General features: G+C 59.5%; 1 protein-coding gene across 1 annotated transcript; it reads right to left on the bottom strand.

Moving 5' to 3' along the window:
- Positions 1–2,031: 2,031 nt before the first annotated feature.
- On the bottom strand, positions 2,032–11,149 carry GRAMD2A (GRAM domain containing 2A). The gene is made up of 12 exons (XM_035566700.2): positions 11,013–11,149; positions 10,696–10,809; positions 10,450–10,498; positions 8,186–8,258; positions 8,004–8,107; positions 7,155–7,253; positions 6,150–6,221; positions 4,990–5,052; positions 3,495–3,648; positions 3,323–3,422; positions 3,128–3,235; positions 2,032–3,032 (listed from the first exon to the last, which is right to left on the bottom strand). Exons 1-12 carry the CDS (start codon positions 11,147–11,149, stop codon positions 3,029–3,031), a joined length of 1,077 nt encoding a protein of 358 aa, XP_035422593.2. The 3' UTR covers positions 2,032–3,028.
- Positions 11,150–11,294: the final 145 nt, after the last annotated feature.

Raw genomic sequence — 11,294 nt, 5'->3', positions numbered from 1 at the left:
TACACTTGTTGTCCCTTCTTTTGAGAGTACTTACAGCCAGCACCTAGCAGAGCGGTGGCTCCGGCTGTCCCGCAGCACCGTGGCTTCGCGTCTGCAGTGGCTGTGACTCGGTGGTGGAGTCCTCCTCCATGCAGGCACTGCTCCTGGGGCTGGTAAAACAGTAGAGATTTGTGGAGCCGGTGAGTGCAGAAACTCCACCAGCACCTCGTGGAGCCTGTGTGGTCTGATTCAACCGCTCACGATGGACATCCACCCACCCGAGCCTCTGTCCCACGCCAGGAGGCTGCCGGAGACGGTTGGTGCACCCTGGGCTTTTACGTGCTGTTTCTTTACACAAAGAAAAGTAAATACGCTCAACCAGGCGTCACCGAGCTCAGGAGAACAAACAGGAGCAGACAAACACTCTCCAGAAAAGAAAGCAACCAGCTTCCGGTAGAAAGGAGCTCCCAAATCACACCAGGGTCCCAAAAAAATTAGAAAAACTCCAAACTTTCTCTGCAAGCATATAGGGGAGAGCGGGGGAAACCAGGAGGGGCAAATTTCCAGTGCTGGGACAGAGAAAATTCCTACACAGCCTCCAGAGAGATGTGCGTGCAGCGCTCACACACGCCTTACCTAATCACCCCGTGAGCACTTGTGTACGCCCATGGGGCAGGCGCGGGGTGGTGGCAGCACCCTGTGGCTCTGGCCAGGCACCTCGCCGCTGCGCTCACCTTTGTGGCTGGGAAACAAAACCCAAAAAGGTGGTTTTTGAGGGAGAAGCAGTGGGAGGTAGTTCAGTATCTCCTGCTTTGCGTTCGCTGTGGGATGCCCTTCCTGGAATACAAACAGGTCAGCATGGAAACCTGCTCCAGAAGCCTCCTTTCCCACGTGAGGTTTTATCCAGTCCCTGCGGTGCTAGCCCAAATAAGCCAGGTCCTACATTTACCCAAACCGCCCTTCGCTTCTGCCTGCCCACTGCCATGACCGAGCCAAAACCTTTTTGCGGCATCCCTGCCTTTGGTTCAGCCACCAAACACACTCCCTGCTGGGCTAAAACCACCCAGAACTGTGCAAATACAAGAAAATAATAACAAAAAGAGCTTGGCATTGCACAAATAACCATTCAGGGAGCTGTGCCAGCCAAACGAGAACGAGCCCCTGAAGAAAGCATCGTGGAGCCGTTCCTGTGCCAGTGAAGGATGAGGAGCACCCCAGGGTGCTGAAATCTCCCCAAAAACCAAGGTGATGAGGTGTCACCCGGCCTCATCCCATTCTTGCTGTGCCCCCAAAACATGCGCTGAGGGTCAAGGGCAGCGCTGGGTACTGTAGGGCCAGGCTGGGAGGGGGATTTCTGCTGTGGTTGCTTAATGAGGAGGAGGAGGAGGAGGAGGAAGAGGAAGAGGAGGCAGCTCGAGCCTGTCCCCCCGAGCCCCAGCAGCTCAGCATCCCACCAGCAGGCTGACACTGTTCCCAAGGTGCCCCTGCCACCCGCTGTAGCAGCAGTCCCGTAGTCTTTGCTGCCACCTAGTGAAAAATCCCTCCCTAGCACTTCACCCCCTGCTCCCCATCCTCTGGGTTTCCCAAAAGCTGTCCCTGGCCCTGTAATTTACAGAAAAAAACCGGGGAACCTGTCCGGAGATCCCTGAGGACCCTTGGTGGCACTTACCTGGCGCTGGAGAAATGACACTGAGCGCCCCACGCACATCCCAGCGTCCCCCAAACGGTGCCAGACCACTCCGTGTACCTCCTGGCCTCTCCTACACGGTGATGTTTGGGGCTGAAGAGACGTCTGCCAGGGCTGGCCCAGCCAGGGCTGGCCCAAAGGGATGCCACGTGTCCCAAGCCGTGGCATGAGGACAATAACCAGGACCTTCTCCCAACACCACAATGTAAGCCGTGTCCTCGCCCTCCTTGCACAGAAGGGACACGGTCAGCAATGAGCCAAAGCTCCTGGGACAGCCCAAACACGTGGGAGCACCAAGCACCCCGCCCCGGGGCTCGCGGCCCTTCCCCAACCCCGGCATCGACACAAGGATGCTCGCGGCAGTGCTAGAAAATCGTGGTTTTATTTCATTTAAAATACTTTCACAGCCTTGAGCCAGGCAGAGAGCTCTTTCCCCAGGGCTCAGGGATTTGGCCCCATCAGCACTTTTAGTTCCCAAAAAACAGGAAAAACAAAAAAATAACACAAAGAAATCGCACAGGTATCCCCTGCCTTCCCGACACGCCACACAAGGGAAGGGTTCAGACAAATCCTGCTCATTCCGCGCAGTGACGAGGGTTAACACACGAAGGGGGCACGTCGCCATCCCGGCTGTTCACCCGTGACAGCCAGGCCTTTTGGGACATCTTAACGAGGCGAGCGGGGCTAACGAGCCCTTGGTCCAGCACCATTCCCAGGCACGGTCCCTGCAGAGGACGCCTGTTGTGGAGGACCCTAAAGTGCTTTGCGTGGGGCCGCGCGCCCCGAGAGGCCCCTTTACTCCAGGACAGAAGGGGCTGGGGGGAGCCCAGGCTGCGCCCCCATCCCCGCAGTGTCTGGGCTGCAAGAGTGGCTCACAGAGAGGGACAAACAGGCCGGTGCAGCTGCACCTGCCCCAGAGCTTCACCCAGGGCAGACGCAGCTCATCCATGTGTTTACAGGGCTCCCGGTGAGCCTCAGGTCATCTTTCAACACGAAAACCCACGTCTGGAGTAAAAACCAGTGACCATTTTAGCAGCAAGTCTTAAGGGGGGGCTCGCTTCCCTCCCCGAGCCATCATCCGGTGCTAGGGCACGCCAGCGTCGCAGGGAGGAAAAGGGTTCGTAGTGGTAGTGGGAGTTGGCACCCGCGGCCGTGAGCCGGCCGGGCAGTCCTGCGGAGAGCAGGAGGCAGGAGGAGAGGTGTTTGGTCCCGTTTTACCAGCTGAGGGGAAGCCGGGCCGTGTGCGAGTCGCGGGGTTCGGCTAGAAGACGGCACCGGTCCCCCCTGGAGGGACGCCACAGCCATGCTGGCCCTGTACACAAAGTGCTACCGTCCGGTCCTCGTCCTGTGCTGGGGTGATGGTCACCTGCAGGCAGAGAGCGGGGTGAGATGGGGTGAGCACAACCCGCCTCCCAAAAACAACGCCATCTGCAGCGCTCGCGCTGCCCCGAGGGTCCTCACCTCCTGTGCCCGCGGGAGAGGTAGTCCCGGTTCAGGGAGCAGAGCTGCTGCTCCAGGCGGAAAATGCGGAACGCCAGGTAGGAGGAGGACACGACCAGGAGGCAGATCCTGGGAGAGGAGGAACAAGCACCAGTGCTCAAGCACACCCTGCGTGCCCCACCCTACCCAGACCACGGCCGCCCGCGGCACGCTTACAGCACGATGAAGATCTTCAGGAGCTGGTAGTCGGAGGGTCTCAGCTCCGCCACGCAGCTCTGCTCCACCTCCAGCTCCTCCTCTGTGTTTATTGCACTTTCTGCAACGCAAGCCGAGAGTTGGTTTCCGCGCCTCCTCCCACGCCGCGTCCCCGGCTGGGCGCAGCCCTCACCTGAGGCCAGGGGCTCCTCGGAGGTGAAGCTCTCCTTGGCGCTGAGGCTGCTGACGGAGGCCCGGTGGATGCACTGGTAGTCGGCGTCCGGCAGGGACAGGGAGAGTGACGCAGGCGACACCTTCCTCCACTTGCCCTCGGGGACGATCACCTCCTGCGGGGAGGAACCGGCAGTGCCGAGGAGGCCCAATTCACACCCGAACCCTCATGCAGCTCCACTGAGCACAACCACGTCCAATGCATCATCGTGACGTCCTCCGTGATGTCCTCCACAGGGACAAAGGTCCCTTGGAAGCACCAGGAGATTGCTGCCAGCCCCAAGTCACGCCTGGAAAAACACCTTCAACCCCTGGGATGCCCCATGCAGCTCCCAGCTGCGTACCTGTGGCCTCGCCAAGGACTGATGAACTTCCCAAGCTTTGGCTAGGAAAATTTTGGGACATCTCCACCACGTTTACTGGGGAGCTGCTGGCACCACAGCAGCCTCCTGAGCATGTCCAGCAGAGGACACGGCACTGCCCTCATCTTTAAACCTGCATTTAAAACACCTGAGGGCTGTTCCCCAGTGCAGTCGAGGACCTTCGCGTTGCTCTCCAAGCTGCCAGCCGAGCTCTCGCCCACCACACACCTGCCAGACCTCGCCGCGCGCCCACAGCTCCTCTCGAGCTGCGCGCCGCAGAAACGCACTTGCTTTCTAAATGTTTTGACAGAAAAATTACACAGACACTGCACAGCTCATCCCAGGCTCAGTGGAAAACCCACTCCCAGCCAAAACTGCAGTCAGTGCCAAGAGACACTGGGGAGGGCAGCAAACGGTTCGTCCCCTTTGCCTACCGCCTGGCTCGGAGCTCATGTTGTCCTTGTCACCAGCCTGCCTCTCACGTCGCAGCCCCTTGCCTGCCTCCTGCTGGGCCAGGGACCAGCACAGCCCTTGCTTTTGGACGTAGCAGGGCCACCAAGACACAGCAGATACCCCACTTGTCACCTCCTGGTCCAGCGTGTGTGGGTACAACGCCGATGGTTCAGACCAGCAGCCCCATCGCAGCCCAGCCCCACGATGGCTCAGTGCTCACAGCAGTGTCACCGTGCTCCCAAAGCCACATGGGACCAGCACAACGCTGCCACAGCTGCCGGGCACTTCCAGCCAGCAGCTCCCTGAGGACCAGCCAGAACAGAAAATAAAACACTTTCTTTTTTTGGGGTAATCCAATCACATTCACAAAGTATTATCGGTGTTCGCAGCTGGGAGCTGCATCAGTTTCAGAGGTCGCAGTGAGAGCTGAGAAGCGTTTTGCACTTCAGTCAGAATTTTATGGCTATAAACAAACCCCAGGGAGTGGCTGGCTGTGCCAGTGGCTGGCGTTCTGCTGCAGACTTCCCAAATCCTTCTCTTGACTCTTTTTTTTTTTTAAAAGCTGTTTCTGCCCCATCACGACAGATTGCTCCTGCAGTGCCCGAGGCTCTGCCAGAGCCGTGGGTGAGCCCCAAGCCTTACCAGGGACACAGCATCAGGCTCCTCCGTGAACTCCTTCAAGCTCAAGCTCTTCTTACTCGAAACCTGGAGGGAGAACAAGACGGGCGTTACGACTCACCTTCCTCCTCTTACCGCCTGCCGCCCCTCTCCCTGCTCCAGCTGGAGTTACAAAATTAGATTTTGAGGTTTTCGACTGGTTCAGTGGTTCCAGCGAGTCTATGAAGATGAGCTGCTTTAAAGCTTACAAGCATCTGATGGAGTTGCTTCCCATTTCAAAAAAACAAAACAAAACAAAAAAACAACACCCAAAACCCAAAAAACAGTGAAATGCAAAGGGTCCCAGCCAGGCAGAGGGGATGAACCAGCAAATAGGGGAAAAAAGGAATGTTAGAACAGAGCTGGGTTTCTGACCCAGGTTTCTCACAACTTTTCATCCACCAGGTGAAAAGCTACCCTGAGAAATCTCATATTTGGGAAATCACACTGAGCTTCTGGCAGCACACAACCTGTAAAATGTTTCTTAATGGCAAACCAGTATTTCCACTGGATAAATATCCACGGAGGAGTTTCGGGAGCAGAGCTGCTGTGTCCCACTGGGTCAGGGATGGGGCTGAGTCACCCAAATCGCTGTCCCCGCGCACCCAGGGGACACCCATCCAGGCAGGAATGGCTCCAGCACCACTTCCCACGCACTTCAAAGGCAGGGAGAAGGAGATTCATGGTAATCCTCACCTCCAGCCCGAGGACTGATGGATTTCTTCTACACCTCAGGCTTTTTAATTCAGATTTTTTTTTAATTTTATTTTACTTTATGGCATTTCCCACCCCCCACAAACTTTAGAAGATCTGGGGAAAAGTCAGCGATGCACATACTGGCAGAACAAGTACTGCTAGCAGATTATAAATATTGCATCTACACACCCTGGGAAAGCAAGAGGAGAAACTCTGCGGGTTCTGCCCCACTCAACCATGACCCAGAACAGGTCCCTGGTGGCTCACGGGGACAGGACACCTCCGTGACACCCACGTGACAGGGACAGGCTCTGTCCTGCTGGGATGCTGAGAGCGGGTCTGGCCCCGCGATGCTCACCAGCACGTCCCAAAGCAGGACACAGCCACCGTGATACTGAGACACAGGATGGGGACAGTGGGACGCGGAGCCGCGGTGTGGCATGGGGTACCTGCAGGTGCGTGCAGACTCTCCGCAGCACGTCGTACACGCTGTCACGGGAGATCAGCGACACAAAGATGTACTGAAAAACAGAGAGAAGATGCTGGGAGACGTCTCCCACCACCCCGAGTCTGATCCTTCCTCCAAAAGCAGTCTGATGTGGCCGAACAATTTCTGCTGCCAGGGGTTTGCTGGAGCACCAGTGCTCCAAAGACAGGGACAGGCAGAGACGTCCCGCCCTTGAATCTTCCCCCTTCGGGAGCTGTGTCCCCCTGCCCTCCCCCAGGTATTTATCTCCCTGCTGAGTTTTTCAGCTGCTATTTTTGCTGCCTGCTAAAACACGGAGCAGATTTTTCAGGGCCAGTTTGGCTCAGCTGCTGTCCCCACAGGCTCTGAGCAGGACGTGTTGGAGAACAGGGTCAGAAGAGACCAAAAGCATCCCCCAGACCGTGGCTCGGTCCGACACGCAGAGCCCACACGATGCATGGCGCAGCCAGGATGGCTGCAAAGGGCAGATGGATTTAAACGCCCAAATCCTGCGCTGTGCTACCCCCTGCTAAAATGCCATCCGCGTAACGTTGCCACGAGCAGCAGCCTTGGCAGGCAAGGACTCGGAGCACTGAGCAGGACTACGTCAGCACATTTCAGCAGAAAACAAGCAGCGCATTTTAAAAGCTCAACCACAGCTCAGACTCAGCCCATTAACCAAGTTCTCCGCCAGCTTAGGTTGTATTGTGGCCCAAACCCTATCCCCTCCTCGGGTTTAAGAAGTTTAAAGGTTTTACTCAAGCCTGGCAGGGATCTGCCAGGCTCGGCCGGGTTTTGCTTGGGGTTTGCTTCAGCCAGAAACAAAGTGAAATTCAGGAACAAAAGCAGAGCTGCAGTGTTTGCCCTGGCCCGCCGCCAGCACGAAGAGCCGCGCTCACTCCCCAAACAGCCCGCGGCTTCAGCCAGCGATGCGAGACCTTCGTCCCCCCATAAATGCCGCAGGGATCCCCGGGGAGGGCCGCGTTACCTTCCTGCTGGCAGTGGTGGTGATGGCCAGGCCGTTGGGCAGCAGCCGTGCCGTCTTGTGCTTTTTGATGAGCTGGACGGAGACCACCGGGATGACGACCTGGAGGGGAAAACATAGGGCAAGGGGATTTAGCGTTTCCCCGAGATGGGTTTGTCTTCATTAAAGGTCATGGCAAACCCCCAACGTTAAGCTCAGCTTGGAGTCGATTTCTGCTTGATGAAAACAGTGAGGGCGCGGGGAAACCATCACCCAACACAAACACAGCAAGTCCTTAAGGCTCCTTGCAAGAGTTCCTGTAAGCAGGGTTAAAAACAAGGCAGGCTGCAATCTGTGGCAGAATAACTTCATCGAAACATGCTTAGCTTTGGAAGTGCAGCACCTCACTTCTATCAGATATATTTGTTTAAAGCTGCCAATATAAATAATCCAGTTCTTCAGCCCAGCTTTAAAGGAAGTCATTTCTCCCAAAGATCCCCGTCAGCCACAACATTAACTGGGAAACGTCAGACTGTAAATCAAGCAGAAAAGTGAATAGAGATTCAAATCTCCTCCCGAATCCTCTGGAAACCTTTGATCTTCCTTCAGACACCGTTGCGGCTTTTATGAGGTTTTGCATTGGGGAATTTTACACCAAACCAATATTTGTTTTCCCGAGGCAGATCCTGCAGGTTATCGGAAGAAGAGGCAGAGCTGCACTCGATGCAAACAACTCTCCCCGTTGCATTGGAGGCTTCTGAACGCAATTCTGGTGGCACTTGGGTGTGGGAAGGGATAAGCAGGCTGCCACAGGAGCTGTTTGGGACGGGGCGAGGGACACGCGGGGCACCCTGCACCCATGCACGGCGTTACCTTGATGTCCTTCCCAAAAAGGTTCGCGTAGAAGCAGAGCCAGTTGGGGGAAATGTAAAGCCGTCCCTGGATGAGGATGTCCCTCTGGAGCGCACAGGAGCAAACTGCAAGGCAGAGCACAGTCGGGCCGGGCGCCAGACCCCGTCGGCCCCTCACTGCCCTCCCCTTGCCGCGCTGCCCACCTTTCAGCACGCTCTCCTCCGTCGGGATGTCCTTGAACAGCTTGTGGTACTGCGAGTTGTACTTGCTGGCGGCCTGGAAAGAGAGCAGAGCAAAATTACCTGATGATGAGGAAACCCAAACCCACCCTGCTGCAAATGTACCCAGGCTGGGGACATCGGGACCCGGCACCACGGGGACAAGGGGCTCAGGAGGGTCTGCAACAGCAAACGCTACCCTCCCAAAAGCATTTCCACCAAGAGTTTATCTAAGGAGACGCCCAAGTTTCTGCTAGGATAGTTTTCCACTGGGCTCATCTGCAGCCCATTTATTTTGCCCAGCGGATTCTCTCTCCTTCCGCCAGCTCTCCCCTGATGCTGGGCACGGCGATGACACTTGCTTTGCGCCCGTCGCGCCGCGCCATCCCGCTATTTATAGTCCCGGTGCCTTCTCGATGCGCGGCTTGGCAGCGGTTTGCGCCTTGACACGGAGGTTAAATAACGCCGAACACCAGGTAAATGCACAGCGGAAGTTCAGCTCTTCACGTTACATCCGCTCAATTGCTCCTCCAAAGCTGTGCGGGCAGATTTTTACCCCTGTCCCTCCGCCGGCACAGCTGAAATCCAGGGCAAATTCACGAGGGAGAAGATGCTTTCCCAGGACAAGGAGAAATCCAGCACAGCCCTCCTGCGACAAGGTCACCCCCGCCCCGCGCACCTTGTCACTGGATGAGCTGGGTTTTAAGAGGATCAAGGCTCAGCATCACCTGGGGGCAGCTTAGGCACCCTCCAGAGAGCCACCAGGCTGGTGGTGAGCATCGGTGGGAGCTTCTCAGGGCTTTTAGGGGGGACAAAGGGGACCAAGCCACCCCTGGATGTCTCTTCGGCCCACAAAGCACCTCCAGTCCCAGCACAAACCCGTTGCCATCTCGGGAGAAGCACCCAGCTGCCTGGCGGCCTGCCCGGCACTCAGAATCTTCCCAGATGCCTCTGAATAATCGGCAAAATATTTTGCTAAATATATCCGCTCCGGCGCAGCAGGATGAGGAACGTCCTCACCGGGCGCGGGCAGCAACGCGCCTGCTCCCTGCCAAGCGCAGGAGGCGAGGCAGAAGTGGGACAGGCCGCCTGTTCTCCTGAGAAACCCCCGAGCGAGGCCAAAGGAGGGGTCAATTCCCAGCAAGGCTGGGCTCATTTCCGAAGAAAACACACCCGGGCCCTCAAAAAATGAAAAGTAAACGGGATTAGAAGCAAGCAGGGGCAGCTCGTTGTGTGGGGGAAGAGGAATTTCTCCATGCCAGCCCCTTCCTGACACAGCGATACCCCGCCACGCGGGGCAGCCCGGGTGCCAGCCCCAGGCTCCTGCTACATTAAAGAGCTTCTCCTGGGCACAGGTCTGCTGCCGCTCCAGACGTCCGCCTGCTCGTACAGAGGCTTTGGATTACCCGGGATGATCTCCTGCGTCACGCCGCCAGCTGGAGCGGGTTCGGCTTCGCCGCCACGGTCTCACGGCCAAGGACTGCCCTGGTCCGAGCACGCAGAGTGGGGTCTGTCTGGGGAGCTGCTGCATGGGGACAGGGCTCCGTCCGCTGGTCAGGTCCTCCCTGAATTGCTTTCAGAGCCGTGAAGCCCAGCGGGGAGAAGTCTCCTCCGCTCCTTTCTCTTCCTGAATTGCTTTTGTCAGTGAGTGAAAAGTTCTACCTCAGATGCGATTTGAGCAACCAAAAAGGCTCAACTGGAAGTAAATTGATTCGCTTACAGTCAAACTTTCAGCTTTCTCCTTTGCTCCGGATAGAAAACCCCAAAAACATTTGCAGGGCAGGTCGTGGGTCACGCACAGACACGAAACGGGCGCCGACTCCCCCTGACCCAGGCAGGCAGCCGCTGCTGCTTCATTTTCAGCTCCCGCAGCCCAGGGCAAAGCCCGAGGCCCCGCAGGCTCCTCTCCTCTGGCACGCTCGTGCTCTGCGGCGCGGCAAAGAGCCGGAGCCAGGGCTGCCGGCGAGGGGCACGGGGCAGGCGATGCGCGTGACGCAGAGGGCCCAGATGGCCGCGGGTGGGGAGCCGCCAGCCTCCGCGCCTACAGGTGCGGGAGGTGGGAGCGCGGGGCTGGCTTCGTCAGCGGGGAGCAGGCCGGGGCAGGAGCCAGGCCTGCAGGGACCACGTTCGGGAAGGCAGGGGGTGCGGGGTGCGGGACGCGGGACGGGAGGCGGTGCCGCGGGTCTGGCTCTGCTGCGTGGGGCATCTCCGGCCCCGCGGCAGGCACGGGGGGGTCTCCCCCGACTTACCGCTTCCCGGGGGCATTTCTTGATGTCCTCGTCCTTCAGGGCTTCGAGGCTGCGCGACAAGACGAGAGCCGGGTGAGCGGGGAGCCGCGGGGCTGCCGCCCGCCCCCGGAGGCTGAGGGGCACGGGAAGGGGCCGGGGCCCGTCCGCAGAGCCCAGCGGCGTTACGGGGACGGGGCCGCGGCTGCCACAGCCTCGCTCCCGGGGCGGGGGGGGCCGCAGGAGCCGTCCGCGCCCCCCGGCCCTCACCTGCCGTCGAGGGACTCCAGGCTCCGGTGGCCGCGCGCTGCCTCCAGCTTGTGGCGGCCGGGCATGGGCTCGGGGCTCCGCGGGGGCGCCGCCTTCTCGTGCATGGGCGCGGCGCTGCGGGGGGAGGCGCTGAGCGCTGCGGGGGCCGCGGCACCGGGGCCCGCCCGCCCGGGGAAGGGAAGGGGCGCCGGGACCGGGCTCGGGCACCGCCCGCGGCCCCGCACCGGGACGAGCGCGGCCCCGCGGGACCCCGGCCCCCGCCGCCCCCCCCGGCCCTCTCAGCGCCCCCCGGCCCCGACCCCTGCCCCGGCCCCCACCTGCGCGGCCGCCCCGCGCTGCCCGGCGCCGTCGCTGCCTCGCGGCGCCACAGCGCCCGCCCATTGGCCGCCCGCCGCTCCGCCCCGCCCCCGCCCCGCGTCCCCATTGGCCGCTGCCCCGCGCCGCCGTCCCGCATCGCCTCACACGCGCGCTCCGCCCCCTCGTGGCGGGGAGGAGGAGCCTACTACGGCCCCGCCCCCTTCTAGTGTAGGCCCCGCCCCTCCGCCATACGCCCCGCCCCCCGCCATACGCCCCGCCCCTTAAAGCGCCCGCCCCGCGCG

This window comes from Cygnus atratus, chromosome 11 (assembly GCF_013377495.2).
Source record: "Cygnus atratus isolate AKBS03 ecotype Queensland, Australia chromosome 11, CAtr_DNAZoo_HiC_assembly, whole genome shotgun sequence".
Taxonomy (NCBI): Eukaryota; Metazoa; Chordata; class Aves; order Anseriformes; family Anatidae; genus Cygnus; species Cygnus atratus.
Note: the sequence above shows the minus strand (reverse complement) of the source record. Positions and strands in the feature narration are given on the sequence as shown.